Consider the following 17,137-nt stretch of genomic DNA (forward strand, 5'->3'; position numbering starts at 1 on the left):
AAAAATTTTCCAGAATCTCTACTATATTTATTACTTTGTGAAATGATCTTACAATAAAATCTTTTTTTGCATTTCAGAAATTATTTTCTCTTGCACAAAACATAAGAAGGATCTATCTTATTCTGAATTGTCATCTGGCAAAGTGTTATAGGAAAGTTTCTATGAAATATGCAGATCTAAAAGCTTTAAAAAGTGAGAATTTCATAAATGTATTTTCCATCTCCTCTCCTTTTCTTTCTTTATCAACCCCTATTATATATCAAATGCTTGTCATGTGCCAGGAATGATGTTAGAAGCTTTCAGGATATAATCTCGTTTAATTTTGATGGCAACCCTGCAAGAATATTATTATTATTACCCCCAGTATATAGGTGAAGAAAGTGGTTTTTATTTGCCCAAGTTTACATTGTTAGCAACTGGCAGAACTAGGATTCAACCCAGTTTTGTCTGAATCCAGAGCTAAGTTTTAGCCATCATGCTATATTATCTCTCATGTTTATTTTCGGAGGACTTAGGTATTACTTATTATAATACTAAAAATACATTCTGGATGAGGATAAGTGATATTATGCTTACTATGAGTCAGTGTAACATGGCACCAAGTTCTTATTCACAACTTTGCAAAGCAAGCCAGCTGAATCCCCAACGTGCCAGACTGGAAGGCTAAGTCTCTGCACATGACAGGTGCATCATGGAAGGTAGTAATTCATGCTCCATGATAAACAGAAATAGTAAAATTAAGTTGGTTAATTCTTAGTGTCCTGAAAATATGCAGTTGTCTTCAGATAACTTCAGTATTAAGTGCTACATATCATCTATCCAAAATATTTTGATAGAAAGTCTCAGAAGACCAATTTACAAAGTTTCTTATTTTTGCCATCCTCAAATCATAGTCATTTCTCTCATCTTTGCACCTTTCAATAGGATTTTAGAATTCATTTTACACTATTCTTTTGGGACACATTAGATTGGTATGAGTTTGTCTAATCTTCAAATACTGTCTAATGAACGCTTTGCTATCTTTTCTTGTCTGTTTTTCTCCCATTCTTGTTAGACTTTATACAGGATTTTTATCTATAAAATAATGATTATCATTCATCATATATCAAATCAGTAAACCAGCCAACCAACTAAATCTTTTCTAACTGGAATACATATGTGTCATAAAACAAACTCCTCTGAAGTAAATTCCACTGACTTCTGAAATAAATAGGTTTCTTTCCACTGGGGAAAAAAGTGACCTCTTGGTCATTGTTGTCAGAGAAGATTGAGATGAGCATTTTGGGTACTGCACTATGTCAGAAGCTCTTCACACCTCTGAACTTCCACTGCTTTATTATGGTCTCACTGATTCACACATTCATGCACAAACTTTTATTGAGTGTCTACTATGTGTGAGGTATTGTAGATATTGAGAGGTAAGACAACAAAAAGATAAATACATATCCTCAAAAGGCTAACTAATGGTCAACAGTGGTAGATTAAATGTATGCATAATTAACTATATCACAGGGGAGGAAAATGAGCACCACAGGAGAAACTGTTACTGTAAAAGAATATTAGATAAATTGTGGAGGGAGAGCAGAGGAGGTGTCTCTTGGATGAATTTGTATTTGACTTGAATATTGAAGGATGGGCAGATACTTTACTCATAAAGAGAAAGAAAGAAACTATGCTTTCGACATCAGAAGCAACATGAGCATATACACGAAGGAATAAAAGCAAGAGCCTGTGAGGGAAAGGGCCAGTAAATGTGAAAGACTGAAGTCAAGATAAGGTTAAAAATTAAAGATTGGAATTGTGTCATTAAGGTTCTAAAGTCTCAGGCTGGGTGTTTGTGGATTTTCTTTTTTTGACTTTTGATCGCTTAAGACTAGACTCCCCCTTTCTATATGGAGAATCAGCGTTTGAAAATGAAGTCACACCATATAGTACCACACTGTACTGATATACTGGCATCTAACACAGTAATACTCATGACAGTAATACTCATGCACGGGAATCCTTTGACTTCAAACTTGATATTATTTTTATTATTTCTAGAAAAATCAAACTTCTATATGTTAAATTTGTTCATCCTGAGGGATACCTGTAGTTCTATTAGGAGTCACTGTCAGAATATTGTATGTAGTCTAGAATAACAGTTGTGAATTAATCATCCTTTTTGGCTTGTAAAAATAAATATTGAATATGATGGAAACTACTGCAGCAGTTTTTTCTACTGCTATTATTTTGTATGGTAGAAGTCATTCCAATTTAATTATTTCTCTACTTTCACACTAAATTTATTTTACTCTCTAACATACAGCCAGTGGAGAAAATGTTAGAAATAAATGTTAACAATGTTATAAATAAAAATGAACTGTATCCATTATAGCAGATAAGTAAATAGAAACATTATTTACCTATAGGTTAATCAATAGTGGTAATGCCAGAAAACAAAAATTTAATATGTAAATGAATGCTAATGGACATTTTAAATGTATATAATCCTAAATTGCTATTCTAACCAGAATGCAATTAATTCATCAGTAAAAATGAATCTGGGTAGGCATCTCTGAATAAGATTTCCTGTGTGATAACCAGTCACCAGAGAAATACAGATTAACAGAAATTGCTAATAATGATTACACTACAAAGTCAATTAAATCGAATAAGTCTCTTTCAGTTACTCTTTGAATAAGTTTTTTAATTTATGTAAGATGTGGGAGTAAATTTTAATTAACATCGATCTCCGATTTCATATCAAAGAATAGAGATGTGGTATTGAAGTATAAATATTGAGCTAGCTGTAAAGACCGCTCTGAAAATGTGGTGACACCAGCAGCAAAGCAACGCCAGGTGGCGCTGTTACAAAGCTATCCCCTGACCACTCATTCCTAACCCTTTTTACTACCATCTTAACTAAAACCTGGTGCTTTCTTGAACACACTGCTTCCCCTGAAATCCCCTCTAGTGCCAAATACTTATCCTTTTTCATAGGTTGTCATATTTCTAACTACTGACTACTTTTAAAAAATATATTTCTCTTCTAGTTTATTTAAAAGTTAAAATTTCTTTCCAGCTTAGGACTTCTGGCTATGCTGACATATACCAATCCTTTTTTCCCTTTCATCCTGTCATCTGATGACCTCATGGTCACTGACTCATTCGTTGAAGTCTTTAGGAGCTGGCTCAGTCTTCTTTTCAATTCCCAAATTCTCATAACAGTATGAAATATAAGTATTCATTAAGAAGACCTAACCAGATGCCTCATAATTCTGAAACTCACATATCTCCAGTTACCTTCATTTTTATTCTTTTCATCCACTCCTCTGCTCACTCCAATGCTTATGTCTTAGGATTTGTCAACTAACGAAAATAGCTTCATCACAAAATCTTGTTTCAATGACATACTGTAACTAAAACCGCTTATCCTCCCAACACCCTAAACTTACTTTTTGACTACAAGATCTAGTTTTCCAATTCTTGGATTTTCTCTGTACTGTCCTAGTCTATCAGTTCCCATCTGGACTTTTCCTCCCTCTTGTCTATAGCACTAACATTTACACAAGCACCCTCAATTGCTTTCCACTGCTATTTTTCCAACAACCCCATCCATCAAAACTCCCACTTCTCCTCAAATGCTACAATCTGAGTTCTGTTTCTCCACTTGGATGGGCTCAGTGCTGCTAGAAAAGATCACACTACTCTCCCACATTGGTGTCTCTTGAAATTGCTGGTCTCCAACCCTCAGCTAGATCTGCAGAACTATTCATCAACTTTTAAATTTGCCTGTGGTAAGCTACTTTCCCCTATTTTTTTCAGTGATTACTCCAAATCTTCAAATTAAATCTCAAATTCAACTTCCAAACTCTTATACTCTTTCCTCTTATGTGTTTGAGAACATTAGGGCCATTAGGCAGTGACAACCAACTTCCCAGCTCCCTGTCTAATAAATCATCTATTTTATTATCTGTCTTTCATCTGGCTTGAGCCAACAGAGAGTCCACCTATGCTTCTGACCCTAACCCCTCCTCCATCTCCAGGTTCTTACTCTAGTACCTGTGCCTTCCGCATCTTCAAATGCCCTTTCTCTTCGGACCATATACATGATCAAATCTCAAACTTCTCACTTTCAATGATCCAATATGGAGACTGTGAAGTCACGGCACACTCAGATTTCCCACACATGGAAATTTCCCTAAATTTTTATGAGAATAGCTTATTTACTTATTAACTGAGGAATCTATCTATCTATCTATCTAGAGAGACAGAGACAGAGACACATAGAAAGGGAGAATTATTTCAGAGTTTTAGGCCAACAATTATATTTATGTGAAAAGGATCAATCTGGGGCTGCAAAAAGAAGGAAAAGTAAATCATCGTCTTTTCTTGAGAATAAGGTCTGTGTTTTATTCATCTTCAGCAACCTGGTGATGTTAAAAATGTATGCAAGAATTTTAAAAAAAGAGAGAGATGAACATTTTAAGGAAAGGTGGCTCTTAAGAAGTATTGGAATAGAAAAAAAGACATACTTGACAAACTTAACCCTAAACAAAATATCATCTGCATTTTATCACCACTACACTCATAATAGTTACTGAAGAAGCAACACAAATTACAGATTTTTTTTTTTTTGCAGAGACCTTTTGAGCATTTTAAAAGATATATTCACATCCCATAAAATTCATCTATTAAAAGTATACAATTCACAAAGGAACAACTTCAGAAAAACTGACTACTCATGTTTTTATGCTATTAGCATAACGAGTTCAGATTTAAGGGCTATTATTTTTAAAAGACAAGATTTTCCTACTAATCTATGAAACTAAACTACTAAACTAATCTCCATAAGAGATAATAGCTTAAATTATAGAAGTAGATACAGGGTTAGGGAGAAATGGAATACTTCAGAGATAATTAAGCATTAAGATTAATAAGACTTGATTGGAGGGAGGGAATCGTGCTCAGTGGAGAAGGACTAGTCGAGTGATGCCTAGGTTCCTGGTTTGGGCGAGTGGGAGGATGCCGGTGCCACCCACCGAGAGAGAGCACAAAAGGAGGAGTGGGTTATTAAGTGGGTAGTTGCCTGTTCTGTGACAGTATGATGAATTTAATTTTACATGCTGAGTTTGGTACGTCCCCAGGACAGAAAAGAAGATGGCAAGGACAGGACTGGATAGATCTGGCAGATGATTAAGGAAGAAACCTGGGCTGGAAATCCAGTTTTGGAAGCCATCAATACACAGATGCTACTGGAAGCCACGGAATAGAAGGCAGCATCAAGATAGAACACGTAAAGAAAAGAAGGCCTAGTATGGGATTCTGGAAAATGTCAACACGGAAGGGGCAGAGAGAATGCTCCCAGAGAAGACAGAGGTGATCAGAGAGATGGCTAGAGAACTAAAGGAGTGTACAATCACAAGAGCTCAGAGAAAAGAGCATTTCAAGAAGAGAATGTAAAGGTGTTGAATTCTAAAGGTTGGCATGATACTATATAAAAACTGTTTCGATTTAGCAGCATATACAATTTGAGGCAGTTTTTTTAAATAGTTACATAACTCAATTGTAATAAAATAGAGGTAAAGGAGCAAAGCCTCAAAAAAGAGGCAAAAATAAAAATATCAATTATTATATATAATACAATGATTATAATATAATGTAGTTCAAGAAATTGAATGGAATTATCATGTCTTTGGCTATGAATTTGAACTTCCTGATAGACTAGATAAAGAGAACATACAATGGATTACATTGTTTTGTTTTCAGTGAAGTAGATACATCTATTCTTTAAGAGAGCTACTCACAAAATTTTAAAAGAAAGTTTCATATAGACTATTCTAAAATGGATGAGTGGCACAGGAGACATCCTCAAAAATGCTTTTAGAGCTAATGCAAAGTAATTCTACTAGGCTGTTTCTTTTAAGAACTTTCCATGAGCATTTCTATTTAACGTTGTAGTGATGGTTTTAGCCAGGTCAATTAGACAAGACAAAGAAATAAAAAGGCATTCAGATCAGAAAGGAGGAAGTAATCAAGTAATCTTGATTCACAGATGACATGATCTCATATAGAATATCCTAAAGAAATAACTAAAAACTTTTAGAGCTAATAAATGAATACAGCACAGTTGCAGGTTTCAAGGTCAATTTATACAAATAAATTGTGTTTCTATATACTAGCAATGATCAGTCTCAAAATGAAATTAACAAAAGAGTTCCACTTACAATAGCACCAAAAATAAAATACTTGGAATAAATTTAAAAAAAAGAAGCATAAGATACGTTCCCTGAAAACTATGAAACATCATCGAGAGAAAATAAACATAAATAAATGGAACACCTTGTGCTCATGGATTGGAAGACAACATTTTTTAAGATGGCAAAAATCTCCAAATTGATCTAATTAAACACAATCCCAGTCAAAAATCGCAGCTGCCTTTTCCCCCCCAAATTGACAAGCTGACCGTAGCATTCATTAGGAAATATAAGCAACCCAAAAGAGAGGAAGGACAGAATCATAACCACTTGGGGGGTGTTTGTTTTAAAAATGCGAATTCCTGGGTCCTTATATGATCAAAATTCTAAGAGTGATATTAGGTGTTTTTTTAAAAAGTCCCCTTTTTATGCACAATCATAAAACAGAGGAGGTCTATAACATAGGAGTAAATATGCGGTACACGTCGTTATATTACATAGTCAGGAAAATGTATTATCACATTTCAACTCTTATCTGTAACTCTGATCTGTAAGTTAGCAGTAATAAATATTTCATTAACAATTATTCTGCTTGCCCTTTTAAAGACTATAAGAACTTTTTGCTAGATAATTTAGATGGCTTAAGTCTTAAAAACAGCTATTCATGAATATTTGAACTGATGCCACCTTTTTCCTTTAAAAAATTTTCCTAACTCAAGAACGTTTTCTTTAAAAAGAGAAAACATAATTCCATACCGTTTATAGACATGCCTGAGAACTAAAATTTTTTTTTTGATTTTTGAAACTTTTAGTTTATATTTTGGTCTTACAAATAATCATTTTTAAATTGACTCTTCTGTAAGAATGTAAAGCACAAAAATTTGCTAAATATCAGATCCACACAAATCCACAAAAGGTTTTCTGTGTAGTCTTCATTAATGCAAATCTTTGTGTGAATATTTCACTCTTACCGTAGATCTTGAATCTGTTCTACAATAATGAAGCCATAAAGTTTTTAGGCAGTGCATTCATTATAAACTATAACATTTCTATTAAAAGGAAAGCTGGGTAATACAAAAATATGAGAGGATCTGAGAAGCAGGCAATCTGTTGAGGCTCGGTATATCTTATTTGGTTATCTATGAAAATTTATAGATAACGAGTTTCTTGAATTATTTTTTCTTTTGTCTTATATGCCCAGAACAGAACCTGGGGGAATGGATGAGTAATTTGATCACAAAGCTACCAAATGTTGTTGGTTTTAACAATACTATACTGTTCAATATTTGTTTTTCTATCTTCCACTGCAGATTTACTTAAGATCTCCACTTTTGTGACAAATTCTTTCATCAAATATCCTTGTGAATTAGTTTACGTTTCTTGATGAAATTTTCTGGATATGGAGCTATCCTTAAACATCCATCCACACAAGTCTAAGAAACTGCTTCACCCTCAGGCTTAGAAGTTTAGAAATGCTTAATTTCACCTCTATCCCCCAGTTCATAGTATATATTGCCTGAGAAAATTTCTAAATAAATATTGGTTGAACGAATGATTTCTCCTTACATCTGAACACTTTTTTTCTGGGCCAGCCTACCACATATATATGGTATGTAATCAGCAAATGTAGATAGATATAAAATTTAAAGCATACCTATGTACACAGAATGAGAAAAATATTTTAAATGGTAAATATAATTTTGGATTTTCAAGAAATGATTACCAAATAATCATTAATGATAGGGGGGCATTTAACCAGGTTAACATGCATGTGTGGAAATATAAATAGCTAAATGTGAATGTATTATTTATTAATCAACTTTGAAAAAATATTATATTCAAATATTTAATGGACCTTTTTTTGAATTTACTTTTTGCTATTCATTTCCTACTAGTACATTCAGAAGACTTACTTTAATAGACTTACTATAACACAAACAACATAATTCTGTATCACACAATGAGATACAATTACTGTAATGAAAATAGCAACTAAAATGGATTTGGTTCATTGTAGTCACTGTGTTAATTTTAAGTATACCAGCATTGCTATAGATACTTAAACCCTGAAGTCAGAAAAAAATTTTTCCTTTACAAAAGTTGGATTACAAGTAAATGTCAATGATGCATTATAGAATAAGACTATTTCCAATAATGTTGTATAAGCACATAAATTGTTTTTGGCATTTAAACAATCTATGATTCTGTTCATCAACTACCAAAACAAAATGTTACTGGCAGTACTCAGACATAATTTCTCTTGGAATAAAGACTGTTCATTTTATTCTGAGAAATGAAAGCAAATTCAAGATCCTATGCTGCAATAATTAATTAGCAACACCAGCATTTTCTCACAAATAATTGCAGTTGACACTTTTTGCCTTCGTATGGAGTATATGTTCCCTAGAGACATCAGCCTGGCCCCCCTAAAGTTTACAGTTGCGAAAGTATTATATCGTTACTTAAGCAGAGTACAATGCCTTGATGACTCATTGCTAGGAATATACCATCTTTCCCTTTCCTGTGTAAAATAATGTGGTCTTTTCAAGAAGAAAATGGTGAAGAAAGTAATATTAAAAAATCGAGAACTCAAGGTTATAATCTTCTTCAAACTTTTCCCCACGAAGCCAGATATGCTAACATAGGCTTTTGGCTTCAGGCAGACACCAAGGGGCTCATGTGTTCTCCTTTACACAGTTTATAGAATGGAAAACACATTAGAGGCTCACATTTTGCTCTGCTTTTGGAAGAAAGGAAACTCTGTGTCTCTTTCCAAGGAAATCTTGGAAAGCTTTTCTCTGTGAATTAATGATGAAATGACCCTATGCCAAACAAACCAGAAAAATGGTCTTCATTAATAAGGTAATGTAATTATCAAAAGTTAGATAAACAACAAAGATAGACTTGAAATTACTAGTTTAGACTTGAATTACAAAATATGCCTAATTTAAGATTTACTTTTAGGTTTTGTGTCTGTTACATAGAAACCTTCATAGATCACAGATATAGTTAAATATACCAATCTGAGACAGAAAGTGAAGTGTCATAGAATTAGACCACAGAATTTTATACCCAGGGGGTAAACATTTATTCCAATTATCTTTCTCATTAACTCTGAGTAAAGCACAAACTGAGATTGGATTTAGATACAATAAAGCAAAATTTGGCTTACAATCGGGGTGAGTATTAGGCCAAGTGCATACTAGCACAAAATCAAGGTCTGGACGGATCACTAGAAAACCAAATTCCTCCAAAATGCACATGATTTGCAATTCTCAGTCTCAGAGGAATGTAACTAGACAGATCTCATCTCCTCAGGCAGAAGGATGGAGTCTATTGTGGACTTGTGCCGACGTGACTTTCAGTACGGCACTGTAAAGATGGCTTCATACTTACTTAGTGCATTGTGTTATGAAAATGAAAACATAGTTGTTGTTATGCCTTGCTGATTATGTTTCTTCCCTTTTTCCCCTGTTCAAAGCTCCTTCTCTGGCAGTTTCTCTAGCTGAATGAATTTCTAGAGGGGCCTAAGCCAACGTGTCTGCCTTCTAATAAGCCCCAAGGCCTCTATCTTCTCAGAGTATCAAAGAGCACTGTTCCTACTCCACAATCTTCCTCTGGAATCGGAACTGCACTAGACACCACCAGATAACTATGATGAGGCAAGGGACTTGCTTTTTTCTTTATTCAGAGACAGAATAAAGCTTACTTTTTGCTACCTATTTTGCCATTCATTTAAAAAGTTCTAGTATATAGTATTTCTTATAGTGCAGGCTACATTTTTTCAGCCCCTTCAGAACCTCATTTTAAAGGTTTGACTCTACAAATGAGGAAGATATACAGTAATTCATGCTAAAAAAACTAAAGGGAGATTTACCTTTGATCCACCTAGTCAAAAAGAACTTGAAAACCCAATTAAATCAGACTCTCAGAGCTATGGTATACAAATTAAAGACTGTTTAATAAATCAATCTGTTAGGTAATAATTTGCTAACATTAATTAGTTGCATTAGAAGCTAAATAGATAAAACACAAGAAAATAAACCAAATGTAAATGGCAAAATAGTTTTTAAGAGTAGGAGAAAGGACATTACTAATGGGAAATGTCTACGAAAATGAGCAAATTTTACCTGTCATCATCTTGCGAGAATTGCTTTTGCAAATCCTCTTTATTCCACTGTTCTTTTTCTTTCCCTTGTTCAGGTATATCTTGTGTTTTTTCCTCGTCTCCTGATTCTCTGTTTTTCTCCTTATTACATGTTTTTGTAATCTCTTTCCCTTTCTCATTCTCATTAATTCTTTCTTCCTTTACCTCTTCCTCCTCATGAACTATCTCTTCATGCTTATCCCCTTCTTTCCCTCCCTCTTCTATTCCCTTTGGCCTTTTGAAAGCAACATAAATTGGAGGCATGCAAATAAACACAAAAAAGAAAGAAAAAGTCAAGAAAAAATGCATACAAAATTACATAGAAAAGTAATGATAACTACTAAAACATAAATAAAAATGACATCTTTTAAGCATTGAAAACTTTTTCTCCAGTGTACACCAGAGAAGCACTGTGTAAGCAACACTTAAATCATAACTGTTTTTAAGTCATATTTTCTTGTTACAAAATTGCATGGAAAAAAGTTGTGGTCTCTCCATTATTGGTTTTTTTTGATCCAATAGGAGTAAAAAAAGACTAATTTAGCTCAGGTGACCATAAAGTCTATAGGTTGGGTGATAAATGAAAATTATACTAACAAACATACATTACATTTATAAATTTTCTTGAGAAACTGAGAACTTTTTCCATGCATTTATAAAAATTTTCAAGAGGATGGGAGAACATGTTACTGAAAAAGTAATGTTCTTGTGTTTTCTGAACTACTAAAATGTATTCAGCTAGGAAAAATCCCCTCTAAAATATGATTTTTCATATTCCTTAGAATATTAAAAAATTCAGGTCTTCACTTAACCATCACTTTAATTTCAGTAAAGATATAAGAACAGAATTACTTTTTACATAACAAACATGAAAAAATAGCTAATGATATTATTTCAAATCATCTAGTAAGAAAATAGTTATAAGTTCTGTAAAACTCTTCTGTGCAAGAAGTTTGAAATGGAGACCAAAATATAATTAAAAGTAATCTGTACAGAAGTTCTTATTGTCTTAATGATATATATTAACCTTTTAGAAGTAAAAGATTTTACATTTATCCAAAGAAAAATAAAGACCTTCTAAAATATATTTAGAGGAATTTCCTGCTTAAAGTCCCCTTACTCACCTGATTTTCTTATTTCCTCTTGGCCGTTCTGATTGGACAGACATGTAGCTTGTGCTGCTGAAACGAGAAGCACTACTAGTCCTTGAAACCGCTGATATATCACTTACATCACTGTCCGAAGATTTAGTGGAAATATTATCTGCCCCTCTATGAGGATCCCATCCTGATCGATACTGTTAACACAGATTGACAAATACGCAGAAGTCGTCAGTATTACCACACAAAGCAATTATTCGCTTCTCCTATTTCAGCACTTTAATTGTCCACAGAGGATACTGCAAAACCCCACTCAGTTGCATATAAAATGAAAGTGAATGGCAATTATCCTAAAAGAAAAATTCAGTTTATATGAAACCCTTGTTTTTAGCAATGACAATTAGAGAATTTTTACCACACCCCAATGAAGACCATTAGAACAGTTTCACAACAGGAATGGCCTCAGGGAAGAACATTTAGGTAAAATCTGGGAAATAAACATTTGGCTTAATATTAGGAAGAAAAATTTTTTTTATTTCTGAATAAAATTTGAAAAAAAAAGTATGATGAAGTTGCCATTGTAACTTATAAAAACCAATTTTAGTAGCATCAATTTTCTCTTTAATCCATTATGCTTCACTGAAAACCTAGAGATAATATAAAATCTAATTATTAAAACACTAACTTTTTAAAGAAAAGCCAAGAGAAAAGAGAAAGTTTAATTTCTGAATGGTTGCTGGAATTTTGATGAATCCTAGAAGTACTAGAAAAAATCGTTATTATTTACAATAGTTCAAACTTCCTGGAACTGAAATAATCAGATGGTCATCTGGCACAGCCAGGGTGCAGGGTGTTCTGGGTGTTCAAATATTCTGATAAATTGAAAACCTTCATAAATGCTTTATGTTAATGACATGTGGAATGTAAAAAAGAACAGGTTTTGAAGTCTGAAAAATGTGGAGTAAGGAAAACTTACTAGCTGGGTAAACTTGAGCAAATTATTTCACCTTTAAAACACTGTTTATAAAATAATAGGGAAAATAATATCTTCCTTGCAGGGCTGTTTTGAAAATTAGAAATAATACATGTGTGGTATCTGGTATAATATAAAATAATGCAGCCAGTATTATTACTGTATGATTACTACCTGATGGCTATTACTAGGTTAAGAGACTATCTGCTAACAGATTTTTTTTTTGTTAATATGCTCTTAAACATAATGGTGAAAAATCCTTACTTGGTCAATTTCACAATGGAGATCTTTTAAATCATAGATACTGGCAAATTCCATAAAGCATTAGAAAGATGATTATCTTATGTAAACCATTTACTGTGACTTGAATAATCATTACCCTAATAAATAGTTCCGTATGAACAACAATTCACTGAAAATATTAGCTAGATATAAACATTTTGGTAAGACAAGTTGAATGGCAGTAGGGTGTAGCGTAAACATTAGATCAGATTCAAATGAGCTGGGGTTTTTTTCCCCCAGGATCTCCCAGTATCTTGTTGTATATTTTTGAGTTAATAACTGATCATTTTCTTTAAGTGTAAAATATAAGAATTATTTTGAAGGCTACACAAAATTTTAATAATCAAATCCTTAATCTAGAAATATATATTTATATTAGGTGAGATATGGCCTTTCTTAATCCACTCTAACTTTCGACTTTGTTGGAATTCTCAATTATCAAAAAAAAATACAGTTAAATTCTTCAAAAAGTTATTGCCTTTTTTTCAGGAAATATCTATGTAAATAGAACTGTTATGTTTGATTTTAAAAGGAAGACTATTTATTTACAGTGGATTTATTTGGAGAACATTTAGTCCATGGTATTTTTTTTCAAACTAAAGTCATTTTAAAATATCAAAAACAATTTACTTTACAATGTCTTTACAATGTCTTCAGCCATTGCCTAGAACAGCATTTCAGTGGATGGATCCAACATTATCTATGTTAACCATTATATTTAAAATATATATATATAATATATATACATATATATAGCCAGTATATACTGGCTAGCATAGATAATGTTGGATATATGTATATATGTATATTTTTCCACGATATTTATTAAAAGTAAATTTGATCTCAAGTTGAGACACAAATGGAAGTAATTTCCATTTTTGGACATTTCATATATATATGAAAAATGGATGTTTCAAGAAATTTCTCAAAATTATTAAATTGTTCCCAATACTACACTGTATTGAGAGAACTTTATCTTACTCATTCTTAGAATTTATAATAAAAGGAAGCATATTGCTATTTATGTCTTTAAAAATAGTTTATCATTGAATAGAAAAGCCGTTTTGGTATTATATTTTTTTCTTTGCTTTTGCTCATGGGATTATTATATCATCTAAATGCAAATGAAAAGCCACAACTTTTATCTTCAGGAAGCACTAAGGGTAAATGTAATCATGAAAAGCACATGCTCTGGAGTGAGACTGAATCATTGGTATGAATCTTGGCTACATAAATTATTAGGTTTGTGATCCTGAGTTCCAGTTTTTTATCTGCTAAAATGTGGACAGCAATCATACCCATCTCCTAGGTTTGCTGCAAGGATTAAATAAAATAATGTACATAAAGCACTCAGCACAGTATTGGACACGTAAGAAGTGTTTAATAAATGACAAATGATGACAATGATGATCATGATGATTAGATAGAAGCTGAATACTGGCTTAGTATCAATTCCAGGAATATATTTACCAAAAGAAATATTAGGTAAAATACCCAAGAGTAAATATATTATTTTAAGACTGCTCTAAGCTATAATAAAAATGTAACTATTTCTATATATATCTAAGAGATACATTTCAGAAAATATATTTATAAAGCAAAATAAAATATTAAATCAAACTTTCCCCCTAATATGTTCTCAGGCCTCACCTTCCCATTTGGACAGGTTCATTCATATCCCATCGCCTCATAGGGAACTACTGATTCTCAACTGCAGGATAAGGAATAGCTTTATCTCAGCAGGAAATATATGACACTTCTTGGCTGACATAGAAGATGCCTCATTTTTAATATTTGCTTCTGGTACTTTATCCTAATATCCAAAGCCACCTGGTACCTGTGTATCCCATGTCTTCCTGATTGGTTCTTTTCTGATTTTCTTTGCCTTCATTTCTGAATCCTAACTGCTTTTTGACTTTTGTATTTCAGTAGTTAGGATTCTGACTTTGCATATTCTAGCCTTTGTCTTTTCAGGTCATCATGACTTTTGATTCTGTTGCTATGATTCATAGGTACATACAGGCTAGCCTAAGGCTTAAGAATTTTTTTTTTTTAAACACACATGGTATATATACATTGCACATATCTTTGGCTAAGACCTCTCACATAATCTAGTTTGCTGAGCTAAAATTTTGGATATGCAAAATTTAAGGAAAGATAAGATTCCACATACTATAGTTTTAAGCCTTTATATAATTCATCACATGCTACCTCTTGTTATAGGTGTGTGTGTGTGTGTGTGTCTGTGTGTGTGTGTGTGAGTGTATTCATATTTATTGGTAGTTTTCAAACCTTCTATTAGAATAAAAGCTCCAAAAAGCCAGAACAATATCTTCCTTATCTTTGTAAGTCTCTTAGCACCTAAGAGTCAAAGATTTAACTTAATTTAAACTCGGAGGTTTGGCTTTTGTACCAGTAAGATAAGGATAAATTTCATTTTAAGGATTCCTGTGAGGAGTAAGAGAAATAATATATTCAAAATACCCAATCATGTGCTTAGTGCATAGCAGCTGCTCATTTCCAGCACCGAAAGCAGCGGGTCATAAATAAAAAGACACTGAACGGAATAGTTTAAATAAAGAAAAACTACGAATTAGCTAAAAGCTCTAGTTTGATGATGATTTTGTTGTCTACCTAAGGCTTGTACCAAATGCATTTTTCTGTCTATTTCTAACATGTTTACCTTCGGGATATAGCTCAGGCTTCCATTAAAAATAGACACATGATTAACAGAATGAGAAATTTGGAAAGTGAGAAATAGTGGGAAAAAAGTTTTAAAAGTAAAACTTCAGAGGAACATATTTTGGATACATTTAGATTATAGCATCTTCAAGTATATAATTCACAAAAAAACCCAAATCAAAGTCATAAATGACCTACTACGGGAGTTTACTTTTAAAATGGTTCATTCTTTTTGCTTTTCCTAAAGTATGAAAAACAAAAGTTATATAATTTAACAGTGAGACAGAAGCAGCTAAATTATTATTATACCAAGGTAATGAGTTACGAATGTGAATAAGTTCATTTATTTAGGAAATGGTTGGTATTGTGTTGGCACTATACAATAAATGTTTTAAACAATTAGCATCTATTAGTTTCCAGCTGACATGAACAATGGATGATGTGCTCATCATTATCTTTAATGAAACAGAAAAAGAAGGTTTACTGCATAGGATCACAGGATCTCAGCTGAAAACTGTGCTGACTGTAGATCATTAAAGTCTTGGATGACAGTGAGGGAGCTTTTCCCGACAACATTTTGATGTTTTGTACATTACTATTAAGCAGAAAAATTTACGGGAAATTATTATTCTCCGGGATGTTCCAGACTCTAGAGTTCTTAAGTGGCCTGGAAAAGTTAATGTTCTCCCTATTTATCTAACATTAGTGGAAAGTAACAGTACATCAGCAGAGCTCTATTGCAAGGAAAGTTATTATCAAAATTTTATAATAATATTCCTGAGAAAAAAGTAAACTCAGATTTCTAAAATAAAATTTTCATTTTCTCCTATATACTCATTTCAAGTTCTTAGATTAAGTAATTTCCTAGTTTGAGTTCTCTACAGCATCTCAGCAACTCAGGTCATCTGAGTTTTGTACATGAACTTCTATGAGACGTCCTTAAGCATTGCTTGTCTTCAATTTACTGAATCTCACCATAAAACTGCGATTTATTGTCTAAAACTCTAGTCCAAGAATTGGTTATGGCAAAATACTGGGAAGCAAGAAAGCCCACGTTTGAAGAAAAAAATTTTAGGCCATCAAGAAGACTTGGAGGAATATTTACATCATATTCAGAGAGAAAACATGAGTGGATCGAAAAGTAGGAAAAAATTGGGGCAAACATAATCTTTGGAAGATAAGAGAGAGGCTGAATTTCTGGGCAGGGCTCTTGATATCAGTCTGGCGGGTCTAGACGAGAAAAGAACAGAGCAGAGGGAGTCCTGGCACTGTGGTTAATGTGGCTCATAAGAGCAAGAAGATGCTCTCATTTTCATCAACTTATTTTTATTCCATATAATAATTCAAAGAGAGTAGAAGTTGTGTTTTGTTAGTAACACAACTGTAGGTACTCGCTTTTTGAGGAGCTATTTCCAGATGATTTTTTCTCTGTCCTAGCCAAAGTTCTTATCATTGTCTGATTTGAATGCTGCACTGTGTAAAAATCTGCTTGTCAATAGATAATTTTCTAAGACAGGACTCCTAAAGAAGGTATTTTGTGGTAAGTTCTCTACTTTGGAGGGAGAAGACAGTGAGGAAAGGCCACAGAAAACTGAGGGTTAATTTAAGATTTCGTTTTGTAAACAGTACCCTGCAAATGAAATCCCAGCTAGAAAACTCTTTAATTCCCTCAAAGAGAATTAATCACTGCTTTGAGTATTCCTAAACTACTTTATTTATGACTTTCTTATACTTTTATCATGTCTTTCTCAGTCTCTGTCTCTCTCTTATCTAT

General features: G+C 33.0%; 1 protein-coding gene across 12 annotated transcripts in view; it reads right to left on the reverse strand.

Annotated features, from left to right (window-relative positions):
• Positions 1-17,137, reverse strand: part of RIMS2 (regulating synaptic membrane exocytosis 2) — a 589,248-nt gene that overhangs the window by 118,304 nt on the left and 453,807 nt on the right. For 6 of the 12 annotated variants that reach the window (XM_036830453.1, XM_036830452.1, XM_036830444.1 and 3 more), the window contains one exon: positions 11,451-11,623. The exons of the other annotated variants lie outside the window; for them this stretch is intronic. In XM_036830453.1, coding sequence (XP_036686348.1) covers positions 11,451-11,623 — 173 coding nt within the window. The remainder of the gene's footprint in view (positions 1-11,450; positions 11,624-17,137) is intronic. 12 annotated transcript variants of the gene reach the window in all.

The sequence above is a fragment of the Balaenoptera musculus genome, chromosome 17 (assembly GCF_009873245.2).
Source record: "Balaenoptera musculus isolate JJ_BM4_2016_0621 chromosome 17, mBalMus1.pri.v3, whole genome shotgun sequence".
NCBI classification, from domain to species: Eukaryota; Metazoa; Chordata; class Mammalia; order Artiodactyla; family Balaenopteridae; genus Balaenoptera; species Balaenoptera musculus.